General features: G+C 36.4%; 2 protein-coding genes across 2 annotated transcripts; one reads left to right on the forward strand and one right to left on the reverse strand.

Annotated features, from left to right (window-relative positions):
- Window positions 1–4073: 4073 nt before the first annotated feature.
- LOC107845344 (putative DEAD-box ATP-dependent RNA helicase 29) lies at window positions 4074–23347 on the reverse strand. The gene is made up of 11 exons (XM_016689613.2): window positions 22893–23347; window positions 21274–22435; window positions 21127–21181; window positions 19086–19181; window positions 18035–18077; window positions 8497–8570; window positions 8299–8351; window positions 6802–6883; window positions 6661–6717; window positions 5117–5255; window positions 4074–4743 (listed from the first exon to the last, which is right to left on the reverse strand). Exons 1-11 carry the CDS (start codon window positions 23254–23256, stop codon window positions 4514–4516), a joined length of 2355 nt encoding a protein of 784 aa, XP_016545099.1. The 5' UTR covers window positions 23257–23347; the 3' UTR covers window positions 4074–4513.
- Window positions 23348–23754: 407 nt separating this feature from the next.
- LOC107844179 lies at window positions 23755–24909 on the forward strand. The gene is made up of 3 exons (XM_016688658.1): window positions 23755–24014; window positions 24219–24538; window positions 24776–24909. Exons 1-3 carry the CDS (start codon window positions 23755–23757, stop codon window positions 24907–24909), a joined length of 714 nt encoding a protein of 237 aa, XP_016544144.1.
- The last annotated feature ends 377 nt before the right edge of the window (window positions 24910–25286 follow it).

The following is a 25286-nucleotide window of genomic DNA, read 5'->3' on the forward strand; positions in this document are numbered from 1 at the left end:
CTTTGTCTTCTCATAATCCTCATAAGTATGAATTCTACTAAAGTTGGGTTTTTTCTTCTCTCTTTTCATGTTTTCGAGTAGATTCAGTAATTACAGGTAGGGGTGGTAAACGGGCGGATTGGATTGGATTTGAACAGGTTAAATATGGATCGAACAAAAATAGTTTGGATTGTAATCCGCCCATATAAATATGGGTAAATATGGATTTGGTCAAATATGGATTGGGTAAAAATGGTTTCAACCTACTTTAACTCCTAAGTCGAAGACTCAAAAAATTAAAACTTCTGTATCATATCAACTTGACTTTTTTTCCATTTCTTTTTTTTTAGTTTTTTCTTTTTAGTTTTTTTTTGTCTCTCTTTTATATGTAGGATCTAGTTTTCTTTTTTTTTTCTTTTTTCAGTTTTTTGTCTTTTTTTTTTCTCTCTTCTATCTCTACCCTCTATCCTTTGTTTCTCTTTATTTTTTTCTTTTTTTTCTTTTCCTTTTTAGTCTCCTTTTTTTTCTATTTTTTATTTTTTTGTTTTTACTTCTTTCTCATTTTTTTCTTTTTTGACTGTATTTAATGTTTTATATTATTTTGTTTTATTTTCGAAGAACATGGTTAAATCGAGTACAAATTATGGATGTTCACTAAAATATTGTAACCACTCAGTATATTTATTTTCAGCATCATCTTTTTTTTTTCTTTTTTATTATTTTTTCTTTTTGATTTTTTTTGTATTTTTTTCTTCAATTCTTTCTTTACGCTTTTTTCTCTCTTCTATCTATAACTTCTACCTCTCTTTCTACCATTTTTTTTTCTATTTTTGATTTCTTTTTTTTTTATTATAACGAAAATATCATAAGTGCATATTGATTTATATTCGCCCAATATTTATAATTCGAGGGATATGTGGATCCTCAGCCATATATATTTTAGTCTCAAGAAAATACAATTAATTCATATACTTTTTTTTGGCTTTTCATTCGGTGTTCGGTGCCTGCATTGGAGCCCCGACTAATTCAGATCGGGCGTTGCAGGGCCCATTAAGGTGGCAACGCTCCCAACAGAGTTTTCTCCATAACCAGGGTCGTACCCTGGACCTCTGGTTAAGGGTGGAGCAGCTCCATCCACTGCACCACAACCCATGTTGATTTTAATTCATATACTTATTTGTATATAAATACAAATGATAAATTGCACATATTAATAACTAAACTATTCAAATACAAATAATAAATTTATTTGAAAGATATAGTATGATACAAATAAATTTAAAGTAAAAAAAATAAAATGCAATGACAAAAAAAGGATGAGGAAAAGAATATAAAAAAAAAATGACAAAAATGACGAACCAAGAATGAAAAAGGGGGAAACGAAAATACAAAAAAAATAGAATGCAAAGAAATAAAATTGAAAAAGAAAAAAATGATGAAAAAGAAGAAAGAAAAAAGTGTAAGAAACGAGTAAAAAATAAGTAAAAAAAATAAAAAATAAAAAAAAAGTAAATTAAAGGAAAAAAGAAAGAAAAAAATAGTAAATTAAAGGAAAAAAAAAAGAAAAAATAAATAAATAAAGAGAAATAAAAGATAGAAAAGAATAATAATAAAGGAGTGAGACTATGGATTATATTTAATTGATAAGAGATGTTATGAATTATATAGGCTAAATGAAATAATTAGAAGCTTATATTTATTAACTCATGTAGGTCTTAAGCGAATACGAATGATGAAATAAGAATGAGAAAGGGAAAAGCGAAAAAAAAAAAGAATACAAAGAAAAAAGAAATAAAAATAAAAAAATAGATGAAAAAATGAGAAAGAAAAAAAGAAATTATAAGGAAGGAGAAAAAAAAATGAAAAGGAAAAAAAGTAAATTAGAGGAAAAAAGAAAGAAAAAAAGAAGAAGAAAAGAAACTAGAAAAAAAAAATTAAAATTTTAAGCATAGGTGGGTGATCTCTATGTTTAAATGGTACCCATATTTTATCCATTTTGTCCATATTTGCATGAGTTTTTAAAATGAGTTAAGTTCATATTTACCCATTTGAAATATGAATGATCCAATTTACTAAATATGAGTTAAATGAACTCTTTTCACAAATATGAGCTGAAATTGTCACCCCCAGTTACAGGGAAGCAAATGTAGTAGATGAAAACAAAAACTCAGGGAAATCGAGAGAAGGAATGCCAACTGAATTAGCAACTTTCTCCTACATAATATCCATTACTCTTCATCACATAAGCTTCCAACTTCCATGGCCTCACAATCATCTCAGAGACGCGTTGTCAATGCCACTTTACACAGATGGTTATGGTTGCTACCGCTAGGAATTCCAAAGTTCTCTAGCTCATGAAGAGTCTACCAGAGATCATCCAAGATTATAAGGACATTGTCCTGACTCATTAACCTTGAACGTAGAATATCTCCACGACTCGACAAAGTAATGTCAGCCCTTCTCTTGAGATCTCCCCCTGAAATCCTTGCAAGTCTTGTTGTTGACCGACAGTTACCACTACAACCTCATCCAACAACCTTTCTTGTTATACCTTTTGTCTGATTTTCTTAGCCAGTGTAGTATTACGGACACCATCCTTATCACATTTAATAAAAAGAATGTGGTTGACGCGGTTATTCACCGTATGTAGGGGTAGGCGTTCGATCGGTTCTGTCTAATTGTTTAATATCGGTTCGGTTTATCGATTTTCGGATTGACAAAAATGACATCCGTAACCAAATCGAAATAAATTCGATTTGGTTTGATTTTTACATATTCGTTTCGGTTATTTCGGATTTTTATTTCGGTTTGAAATATTAAAGTAGTTAGCCTCTCTTTTTCATAACTAAGCATTTAAAACTGATGGGTTTTTTTAGAAAAAATATTTTTATCAAATCTGTTTTTCATTCTCAAATATAAATAACTCAACATGGATGAAACGAAATGAAATAATCATAAGTTTAACATAATACATAACGTCATTAATCATTACATATAATATAACCTTGCATAAATAGTCCATAAAACAGTCTAAAGTCACCAAAATAGTCCATAAAATATTTGAGTCACTAAAACAATCTATAAACAGCCTGTGGCATATGCAAATTTGCTGTTAAATATTAATTGTGAATGTGAATTACTAAATATTATATATATATATATATATATATATATATATATATATATATATATAATAAAATATATATATATTATTTATTTATTTATAAATTTTCAATTTTCGATTTAACCGATTTTTTTTTAAAATCAAAAACCAAATCGAAAAATTGAAATTTAAAATTATAAATCGAATTTGATTTGAAAAAACAAAAAAACAAAATCAAAATTAAATTTTACTTTAATTTTTATTTTTTTCAATTTAAACCAAAATATGTCTAACTTGTAAAACTGGCCGACAATTTGCCACAAGCATCAAGGAGACAAGGACCAACCTAATCACGTGAGAATCAGAAAAAATGGAACTCGACTTATATGGCCACCCCCACTGTCCAAAGCATTTGTGCTGTGATCAGGAAGAACATGTGATTAATTAACTATCAGAAAGGGGAAAAGAAATTCCTCATCTTTACTTGTTTAGTATATTAAAAATAATTATTAATTTTACTTAATTAATTAATAGTTATCTTGTTTTATCCAAATTAATACTATTTTATCTCATTTCTCATATAAAATAAAATAGTCGCAATTTATAATTCAGAGATAACTCAGTCCGCAAATCAAAGAGCCCAGCGAGTAGTGGGCCACGCTGATTTCTTGAAACCCATTGAGTTTTTAGGGGTTGATTTTTTTATTCATCTGTCACGTATGAGGCCTCCACCTAGTATCCCAATAATAGTGACTCCCTCATCACTCAAAGCTTCCATGACCTCTTCCTCCTGTTTTCTGGAGTCAAAACTCCCCACCACTATTACTATGAATAGCTTCAATTTCAACAGTTAATGATCTGGAAATTTAAGTTACCAAACAAAATAAGCATTGGTTTCAAAGGAACCTACATTTAATCAAACAAGTTGTAAGTGGTTGGTGATAATGAACTGAAAATTCTTATTCCACTATCAGCCAGGTTTAGATGAGAATGAAATCAACAAGAATATAGCTTTCATATTAATTTAACAAAGCGGATATATCTCAGATTACACAAATCACAGAGAAAATTGTGTGAAGACTATTAATCTTCGCTGCCCTGGACAACTAGGAAATATTCAAATACAACTTTTCCATCAAAATTACTTGTAGAGTTCTGCTATTTCTTTATAATTCTTAGAACCATTTTCAGGTCACAGCTACTCTATCGTCCCACCTGAGAACTATAAAATTGGCGCCAATGCATACCAAGCTGCACAAATATACAGTGGAAATTTCACCTTATTTCCGCTGATTATAAGCAACGACTTGTCCTAGCATAAGAATAGACAAATCAACTCTCGGAAGAACATCCAAGTGCTCTTCTGGATTGGCATGTGTAAGCATGCAAAGAGGAGATCACCATATGGGCAAATGAGTCGATAAGCTGCAATCAGCCTTTCCTTCCCTTTCCATTTCCATTTCCCCTGCCCTTTTTGCCACCTTTGAAACCCTTTTTCCCCTTCTTGGTCTTCAAATAAGATGCTCTTTGGGCCTTCTTCTCTCTTTCTTTCCGAACTTGATCGACATCTTTAATTTCTGATCGCAAATGAGCATTAGGTACTGACTTATTGTTTCTCCCACCTCTGAAATTTCTGCTACCACCTTGACCTCTAGGACCACCTATTCAAACAGCAGAATGTCACAACCATCAACCATGATTTCATTTCATTGAACGTAAGCAGATACAATGTCAAAACACAAGCTCACAGGATATATGAAAAAAAATTAATTTCTACTTTCATCACCAAGGGAACAAGGAGGAGCATCATACTAGCACATGTTTTTTGGGAGGAAAAGTACCCATAATAAGAAAAAAACATGAACACCTACAAATCCAGTTAAGGTTAGACGCCTTGATAAGCAGCAGAATATCGAGAAATATACTCAGAATGTAGTGAGAGGACGGACCATCAAATGCACAAGGAAATATGTAGGATTCATTAAACATTACTAATGTCAAATTTCTCTTGGGAGAGGTTCCCCTAACCATTACCAGCTAAACTAGTTGATTCTGCAGCAAAGTTGCCATCATTAGTCCCATTAAGAGATACTCTCTTGTGTGACCGGTCTTTCCACTTCTTGTATATCCCAGTTTTGTTGGATTTCATCTTAGAACCGCTGTCTGTCTTAATCTGCACACCATTGACAAAAAGATGTTAAAAGCTTCGGAAAGCCAGGAGACCTGAAAACTCGAAAGCTTTGCCTAGTATAAGTCAAGAGAAACTCAATGTTATCATGCAACAAACCAGGTCAAGTCAAATAGGATCATATCTATGGAACCTATAATAGTGACCAGATACTGCCTCTATGTGTATGCAACAAGAAGGTCAAGTCGATATGTTGCTTCTATAAAATCACTAGGCTTGCACTAAGTTGCGCGGACTCTTCAGTTTCGATGCCACATCCGTGTCGGATTCTCCAAAAATACACTAGCATTGGCGAATCCGACACACACCCATCGACATTTTTGAAGAGTCCGAGCAACATAGGCCGCTTGCATCCTTATCATAGTAAGCAGAATTGCCAGTGTTCCCTTGGTGTTTGGTTTAAGCCCTTTCTTTTTCATTGTTTAGTCCACATAACAGATAAACTTCAGATAAGCATTAACGTATATAGGGGGAATGATGTATTCCGCATTTTAATAGACAAAATCAAAGGACACACGGTCCAGTTTCCATGTAGGATCTCACCCTCGTACCTGGTGAATAATCAAATTCCAATTGGAACAAAATATTTAGGATAAAAGTCTATGAAATTTAGAAGGAATCAAAGCGAGCAGACAGAGAACATCAATTCAAATCCTGGAAAGAGATTCTGAAAAATGGTAACAGAAATTTGACATCCTTACTATTTTGGGCAAGCATGATCTAGAATCGTTTCCCCACCATATACAGAAATCATGATGCATCAAATATCATATAGAGTTCAAAGATGAACCCTAACAGGAAATAACCAATGAAAATTCAACCTTTCAAGTTATTCTATTGGTTATGTTCTCTATATGTTTCATAAAAAGATTTAGCTTTAGAAAAAACACTATCTTAATCTCCAACGTGTCCAAGAGAATGCAAATGCCAAAGAGAAATGCATTACTAGGCAAAGACCTATCTGACTTCATAATCCATAGTCCTCTGTGCTACTTAGACTATGATATACTTAATGCAGTATTATATTTCAGTTAGATACAGTGTTCAAAATGATATTAGGATTAAAGGAGGGATACTGGAGGGAAAATTTGCATTAAACTCAAAATAACAAGTTGCACTTTTTAAAAAAGTTTTGCAAATGACAAGTTACATTGTTTTATTTCATTTCCTCAGCAATTGTCGATATTTTCATTATACGGGGAATATATTTTAACCGATAATATACAAAGTTAATATGGGAAGGGAACGTCACATCTTTCATTGCTCACAACACGAAAGAAATAGGCTTCTTTGAACTCTCCTGCCACACTCCAAAGAAAACTATATATTCCATTCATCAAGTTTGCTGGTCCAGACATAAAATGAAATGCAACGGCTAAAACAAAAGTACCTTCCCACTAGCTGTAACACGATCTCCGTTGTTAAGCTTGATGTACTTCTTACTCCTCTGTGTTCAAAACATGCAATTAATTTTCTAGAGAAAACTACTCATTACAAGAAAAAGGCAGCTCTCTTCATAAATTACAAGTACCTTATCCCAATGATATGAAACCTTTTGTTTCTGCAACCCATTCTTGTCGTCAGCTACCAAATCTAGGACAGCAGCATCCAACCTAATTTATGCAAATGTTAGTGAGGTGGATCTCAAGTCCCGGTAAGTGTTGCATTAGGTTGATCATCAGTGCAAAACTAGTCAATTTAGGATCATCTTCAATTCTTCGCAATACTATGCATATGGGCAGTTTAAAGCAAACAAACTGCTGTATTAGAATTTTTCCCATTTCATTCAAAGTCACATAAGGAAGAAACTATTTCAAGATGTATAACATGAAATTGGAACATATTATGATAGCTCCATGGACTAGGATAAAGCTTTGGATGCATCAAGAAGACCGTTCACAAGGTCTAAAGCTAAGGAGATGCAAGAAGATTGCTGGGCTTCAACAGGAGAACAAGAAGATGCTTACACTGTGGAAGAAGAGCTCGATATTCGTGGACAGGATTTAGTTAATTGCCACACTTATTTCATGGTCCAAGTCCAAGTCCAAGATGAAGAGGATCCGAGCCCATAAAGTCCCCAACTTGACGCCTAAAGAGGGCAATAGGAGCCAAAAACATGACCAACCGCTTATGTCACTGTTGTGTTTCTTAGTGTTGAAGCCCATGTGCTATTACATTCTTTATTTGTTGGTTAGTTTTGGGAAGTGTGACAATAATTTTACATGTTTTCCTAGTCAAAGCTTCCTTATCTGTTTGCCTGGTAAGGTTTTTCCTAAAGGGCTTGCTGTCCCAAGTAGTATAGGATTTGATCTCTTAGCCTTCTAATAATAGGTTACACACACCCCTTAGCCTATATATAGCTTGTTATTTACAATATAGTACAATCAATTGAATTGAGAGGACTTCCAGCTTGTTATTTACAATATAAAGTACAATTAATAGAATTGAGAGGCCTTCTCCTTTGTACTCCTGTAGTGGCTACTCTTGATTTATTCTTCAACTTTCAAGAAGCAACTTAAAGATGGTAAATTTAATTCCTTCGAAATTTTAGATTACCTTTAGGTATTCAAGAAAGGCGCTGAGTTTAGGCTTAGTGTTGTTCTTTGTAACTTCAAGGGAGCTCGGGTTCCATAACCTATTTTCTTGATCAATTCTCAATCAAAGGCGATAAGTCTTGGCTAATTGTTGTTGCTAGGAACCAATTAAGAGTTAAGGCTTATCTTCAACTTCTACATTCATTCTTGAGTTTCTTTATCCACTTTGAATTCTATCTATAAGTCTCCATTCTTTTTTCGTTCTTGTTTTATCTTTTAGTTCCAGCACATTCTTAAGTTTATTGAGTCCATCTTGGATCCCTAACGTGATGGATATATATTATGCTGTATTAGCAGTTCGAAGCTAAGATTAAATTATGATTTTCATCCATAAACACATGAGAAAGCAGAAGAAACTACTTCAAGATGTGTATCATTAAACCTCCATTTTCCATGCTAATATGCATAATAGGCAAAACAATAATGAAGCTTACCTATTTGATTCAAAACCTTTGCTTCCCCTCACAGAAAGTCCAGCTTCAAAATGCTGCCAGCAGCAGAATACAAGCTAGATTAGTCACTCCACAAAATGCAAATAAAAGAACAAACATGAAAAGCATAAGACCCAAGCAGGAAGATAATAATCTGCAGAACAGATTACTGACAATCCTAGTTCAGAGCTAATTAATTACCTGATTTGTTGGTACCGCACTTATGAAGTACTCCTCATCTTTAAAAATCTTTGATTTCCTTTTAGAACCAGTATCTGTCCAAGTGCAAAAGAACAAATCAACAAAAGACCAAATTGAAAATGAATATTATATCTGCAAAAGTAACAAATAAACAAACCAATACTGTGTTTCCTCATCTAGGCCTAACGGTCCTTTTTTCTTTTGCTTTTCTTTTTGATATGGCAGATATAGACCCCACCGAAACCAATACCTCGAGGAACCAACATTGCTTTATTCCACTTGCTCCCTCGATGACTTGAACCTCCAAGCTCATGGTTGGAGGTGAGGGCCTTTACAGTCGGCTATCCCTCCCTTGCCTCTAAGACCTTACAATCATAACTAGGGAGTATTCTGTTCTTTTTTAAAATGATAACTGGGAGCTTTTTATTCAATGTCTAATCCATGTGACATGTTGGGATCTCACTGGGTATGTTGTGGTAGTCCAATCCACGTGACATGTTGGAAAACTAAAATGTGGTATCCATATCAAGTTCCAATTGGGTTTCAAATTGCTACTGCCAAATCAATACACAGAAACTTGAAAATATTAAGGTTTAGTTTATCCAACTTAAAAGTGGCAAACATCTATATTATTTCTATGTTAATCAAGTTAGAATGTTTGAATTAAAATTAAGCCTTAAGTTACATATTCACATCCGACAAATATCATGTCTGTTTTGACACCAATATATAGGTGTCCCCCATATTCACTGATGTATCTATAACTTTTTCCCTCCTCTAACTCTCTCACATGGTACCAAAGCACTACGATCCTCTAAGCTTTAGCTTCTCTCTCACGCGCACACAAAAAAAAAATGATCCTTTATGATACCTAGTAGAGATTTAAATGCCTGCTTCTTATCATTGAAAAAAAAAAAAGAAGTGTCTACCTACCCACGGACAGTCTTACATCTGTTTGACCTCTGTCCTTTTCATCAGTTTATCATTTTGTTCTCCCCTTGTCGTTTGGCAGCACCGCACCTATTTGTGCACCTTTTTCCTATTATCATCCTAGTGGCACTGAACCTCTTCTTAGAGACCATATTGTGGCAGAACCTCTTGCCAGTCATTCTTGGGCAATCAGGGATCTTCGAATTTAACAACCAAAACTTTTTCGCTGAGGTCCAGTGACATAATTCTCCATCGAGATTCAGCAATTACTTCTATAACAAACTTTCCAATAACTAGTCCACCGCCTATTTAACTTTTCTATTTTTCAAAATAGACAACCTCAAGTTGGTCTCCCTGGTCGCCACCTAACGATTAAGAGGAAGATATTAGAATGTTCAGGGTTAATGTTGGATATATTAATATAAATCTGAAGATCTAAACAGCATATAGGAGAAATATTAGCATATCTTTTTTTATATCGTAAAATTTTATTTAAAAAAAGTACCAACGTCCAGCCACCACTACTGATACAGCAAAACTACAAGTCTTCTATCTCTTCTAGAGAGTTAATGCATTGCTCCATATTTTCCATCACTGCTCAGGAGAAATACCAATATATCATATCTGTTCCCTTTGATGCCTATAAATAAGTACGCCTTGTGTTCACCAAATTGATAAGTCGTCAATACATCTCTTCCCGTCTCTTATTTCTCAAACATACTTCCTGATACTTGCAAATAAAGATCCCAACTACAATGCAGAAGGGAGGGATAAGGAAAAGATTGAACCACATCATACAATGTGCTGCGACGCCCCTGAGGTACAAACGAATCAATAAAGTTCTCGTCTTTTACGTATTGCTGAAACCAATACTGTCCAAACTGGAGGCTTTTTCAGCCATGATCTTGCTTTGTTGTTTCTTACTAGTTTTTTTTTTTTTTTTTGAAACTGGTAACTTCTTATATATTCAGAACAAGGTTGTGCACAACCATATTTACAAGCGTACTACCAAAATCTATGATCCTATATCTATAATGAGTCTAAAACATCAATAATAGAGACAGGATCATTTGACCATATCTGATTACACCAAAAACACAAAATCAAGATACAATTTAACTTGATTTGTTGCACACTATTTTCTACATTTTCAAAACACCTGGAATTTCTTTCTTTCCAGATAGACCACCAAATGCTAGCTGGAACTATCCTCCATTTGCTTCTACTCTTTGCTTGCATTCCCACTAGATCCCAACTTAATAGGGCTTCTGTAATCTTCCCTGGCATACACCATGATACACCTCTAAGGTTCAAAAACACTCTCCACAGCAGTCCTGTTATCTTGCAATGCAAAAACAAATGGTTAACTGTTTCTTCGTTCTCACCACATAGGAAGCATCTGGGGCATATAGTTATTCCCCTTTTCATGAGATTCTCCTGAGTAAGAACTGCTCCCTTGCCAAAAGCCATACAAAACATGCCACTTTGTATGGAATTTTGGCTTTCCAAATATTCTTCCATGACCACCTGTTTAGCTGCATGTTGGAGTTGTTCAACCTTCTGTAAGCTTTGCTCACCTTGAAAGAGCCCTTTTCACTGCCTAGCCACCGTAGTTCATCACTTCCTTCCTTCAACCCACTAAAGTGTTCAATTTGACTTACGAATTCTGCTATTCTTTGCACTTCCCAATCATTGAGTTGCCTTCTGAAACTGAAATTCCACCCCTCGTGTCCATAGTTCGGCTATTGTACTATGTCGGTAATTCACTATGGAGTGTATTTCTGGGAACCTCGTTTCCATATTACCAACCTCATGCTAATCATCATTCCAAAAACAGGTTTTTCTCCCATTGTTCACTTTGATCCTGGAGAAACTTTTTAGCTCATTCCATAGGATTCTTATGGATCTCCATAAATTAACTCCATATGGAGTTGTAACTTCTTTAATCATCCATCCATCTTCCTCTTCATATTTGGCTTCTATCACTTTCCCCAATAAAGTTTGTTTGTCATTAGCATATTTCCACAACCATTTCATTCTAAGTGTTTTGCTATGATACTCCAGATTCTTGATCCCCGAACCTCCTAGCATTTTGTCACAAATAAGAGACTTCCACTTGACTGGGTGATAACCTTTTCTGTCTTTATTACCTTGCCACAGGAAATTCTTTGTGATTTTGTCTAATCTGCTAATGACCCCTGCTGAAATAGGGAACAAGGACATCATATAAGTGGGCAAGGAAGACTGAATTGATGAGAGTTAATCTCCCCCCTAATGACAAGTATTGTCTTTTCCATCTAGCTAATTTCTTCACACTTTTCAACCACATTGCTCCATATCTCTTTTGACTTTGATTTTGCTCCTAATGGCATACCTAGGGACGTGGTCGGCAGACCACTAATTTCACCACCCAGAATAGCATTCAGGGAATCCATATTTTTGAGACCTCATTGATAGGGTACAAGAAACTCTTCCTCCAGTTAATGTGTAGTCCAGACATGCCCTCAAATAGGACAAGGATTATCCTTGGTACTCTGAGTTGTTTTTCATAAGCATCACAAAAGATTAGTGTATCATCTGCATACTGCAGATGAGTCACTTCCAGGTTGTCTCTTCCTTCTCTAGCCACATTAAAACCTCTTAGTCACCCATAAATATTTGCAGATTTAACCATACTATTGAGGCCCTCCATTACTAGTAAAAACAAAAAAGGAGACAATGGATCTCTTTGTATGAGACCCTTCTGTGATTTGAAGAACCCTGTTGGGGTACCATTGATAAGAACTGAAAAACTCACTGTTGAAATGCAATACCTTATCCGGTGAATCCATTTTTGCCCAAATTCCATCCTTTTCAATACTGCTAGCAGGTGAGCCCAGGAGGGGCATGGATGCCCCAGTTCATAGGTATGAGAGACTAGCGTTAGATGATTTCAAGCGGAGTAGGGGTAGACCAAAGAAATACTGGAGAAAAGTGATTAGACGTGACATGGAGCAGTTACATCTCACTGAGGACATAGCCTTGGATAGGAAGGTTTGGAGGAAAAATTATATGATAAAGGGATAAGGTGGGGGGATGAATCGTAGTTCGTAGTTAGGAGGGTTTTGGTGTCTTTTGTTTGGTAATGTACATTATTTTTGTGGATGTTGTATCATTGTTAGTTTTATCATGTTTCATGCTTTGAATATTTTTGTATATTGTCTAGTGTTTTGAGTCGAGGGTCTATTGGAAACGGCCTCTCTACCCTCCCCAGACCCCACTAGGTGGGAATATACTGGGTTTTTTGTTGTTGTTGTTGTAACTTGCAAAGTATTCCTGGCTTTTCTTGCTTCTGTCTAGATCCCACAGCTTCATTAGCCACCAGCACTGCATTCATAATTTGTCTGCCTTTGATGAACGCCATTTGTTGAGAGTCAACAAGTTTTGCCATCACCCTTTTCAACCTTTCAGTGAGAACTTTGGAAAATATTTTATATCTGCTACCAATCAAGCTAATTGGTCTGAAATCTCTCAATTCTTTAGCACATTTCTTTTCTGGGATTAAAGCTATAAAAGTGACATTGTAGCTCCTCTCAAACATTTCCTGCTCATAAAAGTTGTAGAATGCATTCATGACATCTGTTCTTACCACTTTCCAGCACTTGCTGAAAAACCCCACAGTGAAGCCGTTGGGTCCTGGAGCTTTATCTGTTGCACATAACTTTATACTTCTCAACACTTCCTCCTTAAATATTGCTTGAAGGCACTCCCTTTCTTCCGCTGTTATAACTAGGCAATTATGGAAGTGACTGGCTGGTCTCCATTGCATTGTTTCAGTGTACAGATTTTGATAAAAATCTACTATCTCCCCTTCGATTCTCGCAGAATCCTGAGTGAGTTCTCCTTGTACGAGCAGCTGGTCTATGCTATTATTCCTTTTGTGAGCATTTGCAACTTTGTGGAAGAACTTTGTATTTCTGTCCCCCTCCTTTAGCCATAAGGCTCTGGACCTTTGTCTCCATGCAATCTCCTCCTTTTTAATTAATTCCTCGTATTCTAGCATTAACCCTGCTTTTCTTTGAATCTCTTCAAAAGTAAAAATTCTCTCTTGATACTGATTCTGCCAACTTACTTAACAGGATCTTTTTTTGGACACCTAAGTTCCCTTGCTCACCTTTGCTCCACTCTTTGAGTTTGTTATTCAAAGCTTTCATCTTGCATGTTAGAATGTAATCGAGTCTACTAGCAAAATTAAAGTTGTTCCACCATCCCCTAATTCTGTTAGTGAAGCCATCAGTGTTCAGCCACTAATTTTTTAACTTAACATAGCTTTTTTTCCTATTCCAAGCTCCACCTTGAATGGCAATAGGAGTGTGATCAGAAGCTATCCTCTGTAATAGCATTTGTTTTAAGTTATTAAAACACTCATCCCATTCTTCTGATATTAGGATCCTATCAATTCTTGATGCAGCTTCATGATTTTCCCCTTTACCCCAGGTATATTTGGCATCCTCCAGCTGCAAATCGATGAGACACATGTCCTCAATAAAATCTGAAAATTCGTTCATCACCTTTGTACTTATAGTGCAGTTCCTCTTCTCTGAGATGAACCTACATATATTAAAATCCCCCACATACTGCCCATGGTCCTTCCATCAAACCCCTAACAGACCCAACTTCCTCCCATACTAATCTTCTTTCAACATAGCAATTGGGGGCATAAACCCTTGTAATATGGCAGGAGAAATTTTGCATCGGTGCTTCAAATTTACAAGTTAAAGTGTACATCCCTGTTTCTAGGACCTCCACCTTCCAAACTCTACTATCCCAAAGCATCAGAATTCCTCTTGTCCCGCATAAACCCTTGTAATATGGCAGGAAAAATTTTGCATCAGTGCTTCAAATTTACAAGTTAAAGTGTACATCCCTGTTTCTAGGACCTCCACCTTCCAAACTCTACTATCCCAAAGCATCAGAATTCCTCTTGTCCCACTAGCCTCTAGACAAGTAAATTTTATCCACCTTCCCCCCACCCCACACCCCCAATAATTGTTTAACTATTTCTGTCAACTCCCCTTCTAGCTTTGTTTCTTGTATGCATATAATCTCAGCATTCCAACCCATCACCATACTTTTAACTAATCTCCTTTTATCCCTACAATTTAAACCCCTCACATTCCAAGAAATCAATTTGAACTGCATTAAGCAATTTTACGAATAGTTTCTCCCCTTGTTCCCATCGCCCCCACTCTTGAATTTCACATCAAAAGCCACCAAACTCTTTAGTTCTTGTGCCCCTTTGAATCCGGATCTTTTACATATTGCATCTGACTCCATTCTTTTTGCTATCCTGCAGCTATCTACTTGCAGCAATAGTTCCAGTAATTTGCCTAATTTTAGCATATTTTGTTGCACCCAAACAAAAGTTTCTTCTCTTTTTCTTTGATCAACAGTTGTGTTTGAACTCGCAGGGGCTCTACATCTTCAATCTCCCAATTCTCCATTGTTGCAGCTTCATCTTAGACCACTATTTCTGTCGAGATTATATCTGAGTTCACAGTCACCTCCCTCGACATCCCCTGTACTTCTAATTCCATTAATTCCTTGGTAGAATCATCATCCCTGACCTCACTTACATTGACTATTACTTTATCCAAGTTTTTCGTGCTATTCTCCTAGGTCTGCATGGTCTTTTGATCAAAGCTCTAAGAGAAAGGTTCTTTCACGTTATCACAAAAGAGTTCTGTTGCGATTTGACTAGGCCCCTGTGCTGATCTCTCATTAAATATCACATGGGCTGCAAAATCAGCCCCATCTTCTGAATTAAAAGATGATATATGTGCTGATCTCTCATTAAATATCACATGGGCTGCAAAATTAGGCCCATCTTCTGAATTAAAAGATGATATATCATTGTACTTCCTGATCCAGCCCAATTGTGGGGTTTCATTTAAGTTGGTAGTGTGCCCCTCACGTGTGTTTTCTGCTCCACGTGATCCAACTGTAAATTGAGGAAAACCCATGTGGTTTCTGCAGATCGAATCTCTAGATTGATGGGAATTCAAAATCATAGTACGACTGTTGTTCTATTTAACCTCTGGGTAAAAGGGTGGACTGTGTAACCGTCAACATCGCCATCTTTGGTAGCTTCCTTGGCAACTCCGGCAATCTTTCGCATCTGGGTTTGTTCTCGGCCCAACTCAAGATGAAAAAAGTGTTGCCGTTATGAGCTATTGATACTTCATTGGGTATCTTTCTTCCATCAGTATCCACCAAAATTCGTGCCCATTTTATGTGATTTCTTAGCTCCGTCTCTTTATGTGGCCACCCAACCTCCACACATTTGTCCAATTTCATAGAAAACCTTTTGCAACCATAGGTGCAGAGGTATTCCAATTGCTCTGATCCATGTCTCCTTTGCTACAATGGAATTGGTAACACAACCTGCCATTGGAGACCATCTTTCAAGGTTGAATTTTTTCTTCTTCCAGGTCCACTGACCTTGTAGCACTTGCTCTGCCATGCATCTATTTGGAAATTCAAAAAGGAACACGTCTCCGTACATCTCATAGATGTTCATCCCAAAAACATTTTTCCAGGTTTGAGATGACCATGCCCTCATATCAACCAGCGTGGGCTTCTCCTTGCAGATCATCTCTAGGCTACCAACAAAACATCTAACTCAACAGTCCCTCATCTTGAGAGACTGAAGAGCCTGCAATTTCAATTCTGCCTGCTGAGCTATTCACTTCAGCTTCTTGAATGTCTCTAGATTGCCATTTACTTTCCTTAACTGCTTTTGCAAAGGGATAGTTGGCTTCTGTTAACATTGAGGGACCAACATTTTACTGTTTTTTGGGGTCTTTAATGAAGTTGTCAATCTTAAATGCTATGTCACACCAACCTGCATTTAATGTTATCTCTGGTAAAATCAATACTGACCTCCCTCCCTTATTTACTGAGAGAATACTCATGTATCTCCCATGCTCATTCTGCTTCTTTGTGCTAAAAACCATTTCATCTCTTTCTGAGGTTTTCCATCTTCTGACCACCTTCTTCTGAACTGTGGAAGCTTCTCTTAAAGTAAAGCAAATCCACTCCATTATCTTGTTGCTCATTGATGTTCTTCTCATTAGTCTTCTACTCTTCTCAACCCATTCGTACCAAACTGCATTGTCCGAGTTCCATCGAGTAATGTCATATGACTTAAATCCAGCATTGAAGTAAATCCTATTCCTGTCCATCTTGAAAGAAAGCGGCTGCAAATTATACCGGATGTACAACCTGTAAAAAGGATTAGAAGAAATAACTAACACAGAAGGTGCTAGCTAGGCAAAGGATGGAGGAAAACCTACTCTCAGTCTTTTCTTACTTGTAAAAAGGATTAGAAGAAATAACTAACACAGAAGGTGCTAGCTAGGCAAAGGATGGAGGAAAACCTGCTCTCAGTCTTTTCTTACTTGTTGCGGAGGCAGGGAAAAGCAATTTCGACGATTAAAAGGTTTTCTTAAAAAACACTATAATACACTAACCCTCTTCTCTTTTAAGTATGGTCTGCTCCCCAACTACCCTTTGGTTCCATGTGCTGAAGTGCAATTTAATTTTCAGATTACTTGCACAAGAACAGCATTTAATCCATTAAAGGAGCAGTGAGTCCATTCCAGCCTCGGTCTTTCAGGAAATCCGGATGAAGAGAAGCAGAAGGCGTTTTGAGGGCAAGCACATCCTATCTACGAACTCGGTATCACTTTGCCTTTTAAGGTTGTAAAATGAAAAATGCATATGAAGCTCATTTCCTCAGCTTCCTAGGTGTTCAAGGAGGGGGTGTTAGTTTTGAAGTGCAAATAGTTGCACCTTCTTGGAGTCACTTGATTGAAATGAACTCTCTTTACAGTTCACATGTCCACCAAAAAAAAAAAAGAAAAAGATCCATCAACGGCTAGAAATTGTATTTCACGGATTCTCGCAAACAATGTAGCAATGGGAGAACCTAAACAATAACCTCAGGATTCGGGAGTCTCATGATAACTGAGAACTAACTTTCAAGTAAACCCTCCAGAATTGCAAGACGGTAAAAGTCGTTCAATGGAAACAGTATGATAAGCAAGTAGCTTGACAAGATCTAATCTATCATAATAACAAGAAGAAGGATAATGCACAAAGGAGATCGCTATTATTATTATTGACACCACCCAACTCTAAGGAAGCAGCTACACGTTTTTAAGGTGTCTCAAGTGCAAAGGACCTTCTCAACATAGACTTCTTTGAATCTCAACTCTAAAAAGAAATTATAAACCAAAACTTCTAGTTTGGGTAACAGTAAAGATCTTACACCCAGAATACAGAATATGAGAATATCAATAAGGTGAACACATAAACAGTTTTATCTTTCTTCATCTAAATGGTGCTCTTTGTCTTTTCAAGTCCACTGCATCTGATGAATGGGGTGCAATATGTTCAAAATCAAATTATAACAGGGCTCATATCACTACAAATCTTCCTATTCCAAGATGAGATAATACATCTTGCATCAGTATGTCTGAACAGATGACTTATCACGTACTATACATTCCTTTTTTGAGATAAACTGGGACAGGATCACAAAAGGGAAGAGTGAACAAGGACAAACCTTGTTTCTCCTTTTTTGAAGGTGCAGGATCAATGTCATCTTCCTGCAATAGAAAAGAAACAAGATTCAAATGAACACTTTTAATTACCATTTGCAAATTATAAGATCAAAATATCAAACCATATTCTGAGAAGGATTCTTATAACATCATATCAGGTAGTTAGAAGGTGAACTCTCCACAACAAATAGCTGAAGAGAGAACTTCCAACAACTAAATAGTGGGAGCTGCACCTTGACGCCATGTCACTTCCCCCAAATACAAGTATGCTTGTTCAGGTCAAGCAAAAAATCACTGTCCTATGGCACAATCTTTACTCAAGATACTTATCAATATACCACCAATTTTGTAGCCTAATTAAACAACAGTATTTACAACTCACTCATATTGACTTTCATTCAGCATGCGATTTCCCCTGTCCTTTAGTTTGTGTATTTGACCATTTGCAAAATTCATGTCTGCCACATCTGTATGTTCTTATTTGAAAACCGAAAAGATACAAGAAAAAGAAAGAAACTACAGTACCCTCCAGGCTGGCTTTACTCGCGTGAAGGGTATCTTTCCAAAACCAATAGATAGAGACAACACAAAGACTCCACACACTCCAGCTCATTTCGAACTTTGCATCAAATGAAATAGCATAAAATGAGTCACACACCCATGAGGAAAAGAATAAGAGACTGCAGATATTAAACAACTTTTATATACTAACTATTTGACAAGTGACACCAAGTGACTTAACCAGGCTGAGGTTTGAGGTTGAAATGGAAATGAAACAATGTCTGTTGCATATATCTATGTTCCATCAGTGTGAAAATTGTACTGCGCCTAAAATTGGTAAACAAAGGGAACCTTACTCCATAAGGCAAGAATTTCAAGGGCGTATCTAGGTACTAAATTCAATAATTTCAAAAGTGACCAGCACCTGAACATATTGTGTTACGCATCCATAGAATACCGTCCTTTAGGTTTCCTGTTTGCGTTATGAAAGCAGCTAGAAAACGCACTCCTAGAACACCTAAACAAAAGATAATACATAGGAAGGCGCTTCACCTTTGGTGTAGGAACACTGGAGCGCTGTTGACGAACTTTATTGATAACCTCCTCATGAATAGCTCTTTTCATCTTCATCACATCGCACCATTGATTCTGCGTGGGTTATCCAAAATATTTATTAAGTATCACCTATAAGACGTACTTACTTAGAATGGAGAAGAGCAATGAGCAAGTCGATTCAGAATTCCAGCAATACTTGAAGTTCCGAAGACATGAAGGTGAATATACATCTAACTGGAACACATTACTGGGACTAAATATACTCCAAAATTAAGCTTTTAATTCTTTCGACATAATGCACCTCAAAGTAATAAGAGCACACAACACTTGTAGCTAAGCAGTTGAGAAGTTTGGTTGTATGGATGAAAAAGATGAAAGGAAAAATCATTGATTAGAGGTGGCTGCTGAAATGTTCAAATGTCTAAGGGAGACCTAGCTATGTGAATTATGTCAACGAAGTGGGTTGAGAACAATGAGATCTCAAGTTCAAATTCCAGCATAGGCAAAAATACCAGGTGATTTCTTCTCATCCGTTCTAGCCTTGGTGAACAGAGTTACCAAGTACCTATTAGTGGCCAGAGGTTTTGGGTACCAGTGGAATTAGGCAGGGTGCACGCAAAATGGGTTGAGCAGAACAGCACGATTATCCAAGAAAAAAAATGTAAAAAGTGCTTACAAGCAGTTGTTGCAGTTTCAATCACTATTTATCGTTGAAAGATTTATTATATTTGGAAAAAGGCACAGATACCATATGGCGTTGATAGCAAACAAAAAGAAGGAAATGTTGTTATGGAAATTAAAATTAGGTTTATTTGAAGTTGGATAGATATGAAAGAAGAGAGCAAATAAAATTCATTCGTGGTAAATAGTATGCGACTTCCTAGACTATATATTTAACATTCTTAAATGGTTCAGTATGAAGCAGAATTTATAATCTTTTTATAATTTTCTAAATTTTATTCTAGATTATAATCTTTCCCTCGTGTGTGATGTGTAGAGTAGTATTGTTCTTTGTAGTTGATTTTTATATATATTTATGTCTTCTTGACTACTTTAGTTTTGATTTGAAGAAAAACACTTCAATTTCATCTTTATCACATTGATTTCCATAATACGCACATACTATTAAAACATTGAGCATTTCTATGTTCATTATTAAAAAATAAACTTTGTGATGTATGTGAAAGCAAAGTTGTCCGAAACTAAAAGATTTAATTGGAAAGAAGCTACAGCTACGTAGACAATTAGAAGCTGAATTAGAGGCTTAAACTATTAGAAATTAAAGCAATTTTTTCCAATTTATAAAACTCAATCAGGATAACATGTTAGCCCATTGCTCTCAATTCTCAAAGTGATGGACTTTCTCTTAATTGCAAAGTCGTACTTATTTTTCCCATTGAGAAGAGAACTGTATCAGCCACTGAAGAATTTGACACTTCACGTCACCCACTCGTGTCCATTTTCTCTAAGTAATACTTTATTTCTTCGTATCTGTGGAGTTTTTATGTCAAGAACATATTTTTCTGTGTGTTCCTTTTCTTTTTTTCTTTTTGTGTTGTCAAGTATGTACAGAAAACAAACGCCTTCAATTTTTTCAACATTTCTAGCCAACATGCACATTGAGGATAAGATGAACGAATTTCATACACAAGATGATGTACATGCCAACAAGTAATGCTATAAAGCATGATGGATCAACTTTGTTGCTACTATTTTCGAGGATTTCAACTGCTAATAAGATTAACATTCATCATTTACAGGACGGAGAATTTTTTTTTCAACTTTTATTTTATAAATAAAATCAAAAACATTCTTTAATAATATTATGTGGTTTTTAAAAAGTTTATACTCATTGATATGGGGTACACATGTGCATGTCCTGATACTTGTCAGATTATATGATGTGAAAGACGACAGGAGCTGTATAAAAATAAACACAAGCTGCATTCAAAAGAGACCATACACTATATCAGGAATTTGAAGTTCTCCATGTTGTAGTTGATGAAATAGCAGCTAGCGTAAAAGATAGGAAATTTACCTGTTTTTTTGACTTAGCAGCTTCACCTTCAGCTTCCAGGATTGTCTGCTTAGGTCTATGACAAAATATAATGTTAAAGAACATAAATAATATCCTTCCACCATGACAACATACCAATCAAAAATATGAAAGGACTCATAGGGTAACCTGAAGGCCTTCAATCGTTCAGAAAAGGCCATTGCTGATAATTCATTACCACAAAGGACATTTTTGAACATTGGATGCAACCCTTCACAGGGTAGGTCTTTTACTCTTTTAATGGACTCTTTAGAAGGCTTCGCTTTTGTCTTTGAGTACAACCCAAATGCTTTAGTACATGGCCTTCGTAGAGTTTCTAGTTCTGTTGAATAATCAATGATTTCCCGGATTCTATCAGAGAGGAGATCTAGAACAGTTTGTGGAAAACGCCCATACACAGTTTCTCCATTGGCAACTGCTTGATCAATTTTGGACAGGACGCCATCCATATCTTGTAAAACCTCTTCCTCAGTTGGCGCAGCCCTGATTGGTTTAGATAGAAAGAGATGAAGATCTAACAAATAGGCCATGTCTTCGGATGTGACAAAAGAATATGCAGTGCCAATACGACCAGCCCTTGCAGCTCGCCCAACTCGATGAACAAAAAGTTTAGGCTTGGTAGGAAAATCAAAGTTGATAACATTATCAAGCAGTGGAATATCAATTCCTCTAGCAGCCACATCAGTCACAATGAGCACCATTGTCTTTCTTGCTCTAAATCTAGAAATATGCATTTTTCGAGCATCGTGATCCATATCACCATAACAAACAGAAGGTTCAATACGCTCTTCTCTTAAAAGAATGTTAAGGAACTCAACATGATACTTGGTGGAAACAAAAACTATAGTCTGCTGATCAGATGTTATTTGTTCACGAAGCAGATAGAGAAGTGCAGCATGCTTCTCCTCCTGTCTTAAAGTGAAAAACGCAACCTTCAAGTCTGGACTTATCTTTGTATCCAAATCAAGCCGGACAAGCTGAGGGTCTCGAAGACCAGCCTTGGCAAATTCAGCAAGCGCACTAGGTAAAGTTGCACTAAAAAGCAGTGTTTGGCGATTCTCACCTAGATGGGTGAGAATTCTATGCAATTGCTCAGCAAAACCCATGCTAAATAAACAATCAGCCTCGTCAAAAACTAGATATTCCACAGTATGCAGTGACATATCATCAACCTCAGACAAATGGTGCATGAGCCGACCAGGAGTTGCAATTATAATATCAGGACTTTGAGCCAGTTCTTCAAATTGGCTTTCCATACTATCACCACCAACCAATAAACTAACACGAAGATCTGCATCAAGGAGAAAAGTTCAGCTTTTAACCATTTTAGGCTACAGGTAATCTGCCTAAAACTTATAGCACCAATGGTAAAAGAGGTAATTCAAAGAACCTTTCCTCCTTTCTTCAGTTACAAACTACTGCAACAGAGAAAATGGACAATAAATACCTCTACAATGCTACATGAGTTAAATTCAATATGTTACTAGACTGTTAATAGCGATTTAAGAGCATTACAGGTTAAGTTCCAGAATTTCACCATTGTATTCACGAACTTAACTATTGAACCAAATTTCACAGATTAAACATGCGTTTGGCCATGAGAATTTTTTCACTTTTTCCCGAAAAATTATTTCACTTCAGTGAAATAGTTCCATCCTGTTTGGAATTTAAAAATGATACTGATTATCAAAAAAAAAAGTAATTAAGTACTTATTATATAAGTTAGACGAATGGCAGAAACAAATCACCTGTAAATCTACCAAGTTCTTTCGTAAACTTATGAGTTTGAAGCGCCAAATCTCTCGTAGGCGAAAGAATAAGAGCCCTAACACCAGCTTGTGGAACATGTTGTTTCAATTTCTCAAGCATAGGTACGAGAAATGCAGCCGTTTTACCAGAACCTGTACGAGCCATAGCAACAACATCCAATCCGGAGAGTATTAATGGCATTGTTTTGCGTTGAATTGGCGTTGGAACTCTGTAACCCTTACGTTTAATTCCTCGAAAGATATTGGATGTTAAACCTAATGACTCGAACCCTCCTGACTTTGCTTTCTTCTTTTGCGCCTCTCGGCGTTTTTGCTCCGCTTTGGAGCTTACTAGAATCGCCATTGGAGAGAAAAGGAAGAAGTTTTTGGTGGCTGAAGAGAAAAGGATGAAGAAAGGGTTTTGGGTTTAGATTTTATATTTTCTCTTTCTTTTTTTAATGTTTTCCTTTTAATTATTTTCTTAAGCTTTATGTGTTTGGTAGGCAGGAAAAAATATTTCTCGAAAAATGTTTCACAATTCTTTTATATTGGTTGACTTAAATACTTCATCCATCCACTTTTAATTGTCACTAATTTTGTAATTGTATTTCTACTTTTACTTACCATTTTTTGATATATCAAAAAAAGATAATACTTTTTTCTATTTTACCCTTAATATTAATTATTTTTCCTCTAAATTAATTTCAAAACATAATATAAACATCATTTAATAGAGGCATCACGGTAAAATAGTTATGTTATTAATTATTTTTCCTAATGAATGTGTTAAGTCAGGGGTATTTTTAAGGATTGTAAGGTTTTACTGGGTAAGAGTCTTTCGACCTAACATAGGCTTTCGGTGATGGACTTAAAGATCAACAAGAAACGGAGGAGGAGAGGGATGGAGGATCAGTTGAGGATTAGATGGGGCAATCTGACTTTGGCCAATGCATTGGATATAGGGGATAAGTTGATGGTGAGGGAGACTTGTGGGAGTGGAGGGGATGTTGATAGTATGTGGGACGTGACTGTCAATTGCATCAAGGAGGCAGCTAGAGAGGTGTTGAGGGTCTCGAGAGGCAGCTCGGGCAAGCACCAAGGAGATGATGGTGGAACGACGAGGTGAAGGGAAGGTGGAGGATAAAAAAAGAGCATATGCAATGTTGGCTGAGAGTAAGGATAAAAAGAAGATAAACAGAAGAATAGGGAGGAGTATAAGGTTGCTAGGCGATAGGCGAAGTTAGCGGTCACGAGGGATAAGGATGCTGCTTTCGAGAGTTTATACACATCGTTGGATAGTAAAGGTGAGGATAAAAATTTGTACAGGCTCGCCAAGGTTAGAGAGATAGGGGCTCAGAACCTGGATCAGGTAAAGTGTATTAAGGATGTGGATGACAAAGTTCTGGTAGAGGAGGGTCGTATTAGGAAGAGATGGCAGTCTTACTTTTATAAGCTCCTGAACAAAGGAAGGGATACTAGTATTGTGTTGGGGGATTTGGAGCATTTTGAGAGGTTTCGTGATTATGGTTATTATAGACGCATTGAGGTTGAAGAGGTTAAAGGGGTTATTCGCAGGATATGTAGAGGTAGAGCGACAGAGCCAGATGAGATTTTGGTGGATTTTAAGAAGTGCACAGGAGGGGCAGGTATGAAGTGGTTGGCTCGGTTGTTTAACATAATTTTTAAGACGATGAGGATGCCTGAAGCTTGGAGGTAGAGTACGATAATTTCACTGTATAAGAATAAGGGCGACATTCATGATTGCAACAATTATAGGGGTATCAAGTTGTTGAGTCACACTATGAAGGTTTGGGAGAAGGTGGTAGAGTTGAGGTTGCAGAAGATTGTTACTATTTCTGAAAATCAGTTTGGATTTATGCCAGGGCAATCGACTACTGAAGCCATCCATCTCGTCAGAGAACTGGTGGAGCAGTATAGGGATAGAAAGAAGGATTTTCATATGATGTTTATCGACTTAGAGAAGGCCTGTGATAGAGTTCCTAAGGAGGTTCTTTGAAGGTGTTTGGAGGCTAGAGGTGTACCTATAGTGTATGTTAGGGCGATTAAAAATATGTACAATGGAGCCAAGATTCGGGTTAGGACTGGGGGAGGGGACTCGAAGCATTTTCCTGTCTTGATGGAATTACATCAAGGCTCGATGCTTAATTTTTATTTTTTTTTGCCTTGGTGATGAATGTTTTAACTTGGCACAGTCAAGGTGAAGTACCCTATTGTTCGCTTTTTGTGGATGATGTAGTCTTGATTAATAAGATATGTAGTGGAGTCAATGCTAAATTGAAGGTTTGGAGGCAAACTCTTGAGTCTAAAGGGTTTAGGTTGAGTAGGTCCAAGACAAAATATTTGGAGTGTAAGTTAAGCGAGGTGTCTCATGAG

The sequence above is a fragment of the Capsicum annuum genome, chromosome 10 (genome assembly GCF_002878395.1).
Source record: "Capsicum annuum cultivar UCD-10X-F1 chromosome 10, UCD10Xv1.1, whole genome shotgun sequence".
NCBI classification, from domain to species: Eukaryota; Viridiplantae; Streptophyta; class Magnoliopsida; order Solanales; family Solanaceae; genus Capsicum; species Capsicum annuum.

Excerpts from the sequence above, each read along its gene's own strand:
- LOC107844179 (XM_016688658.1), top strand. The coding sequence starts at position 23,755 with ATGGACTTAAAGATCAACAAGAAACGGAGGAGGAGAGGGATGGAGGAT. Across the intron at positions 24,015-24,218 it reads GATGATGGTGGAACGACGAG|GCTCGCCAAGGTTAGAGAGA; the intron begins GTGAAGGGAAGG and ends AAATTTGTACAG. Across the intron at positions 24,539-24,775 it reads GAAGTGCACAGGAGGGGCAG|GGCAATCGACTACTGAAGCC; the intron begins GTATGAAGTGGT and ends GATTTATGCCAG.
- LOC107845344 (XM_016689613.2), bottom strand. The coding sequence starts at position 23,256 with ATGGCGATTCTAGTAAGCTCCAAAGCGGAGCAAAAACGCCGAGAGGCG. Across the intron at positions 8,352-8,496 it reads GTGCGGTACCAACAAATCAG|CATTTTGAAGCTGGACTTTC; the intron begins GTAATTAATTAG and ends TGCTGCTGGCAG. Across the intron at positions 6,718-6,801 it reads TTTCATATCATTGGGATAAG|AGGAGTAAGAAGTACATCAA; the intron begins GTACTTGTAATT and ends TTTTGAACACAG.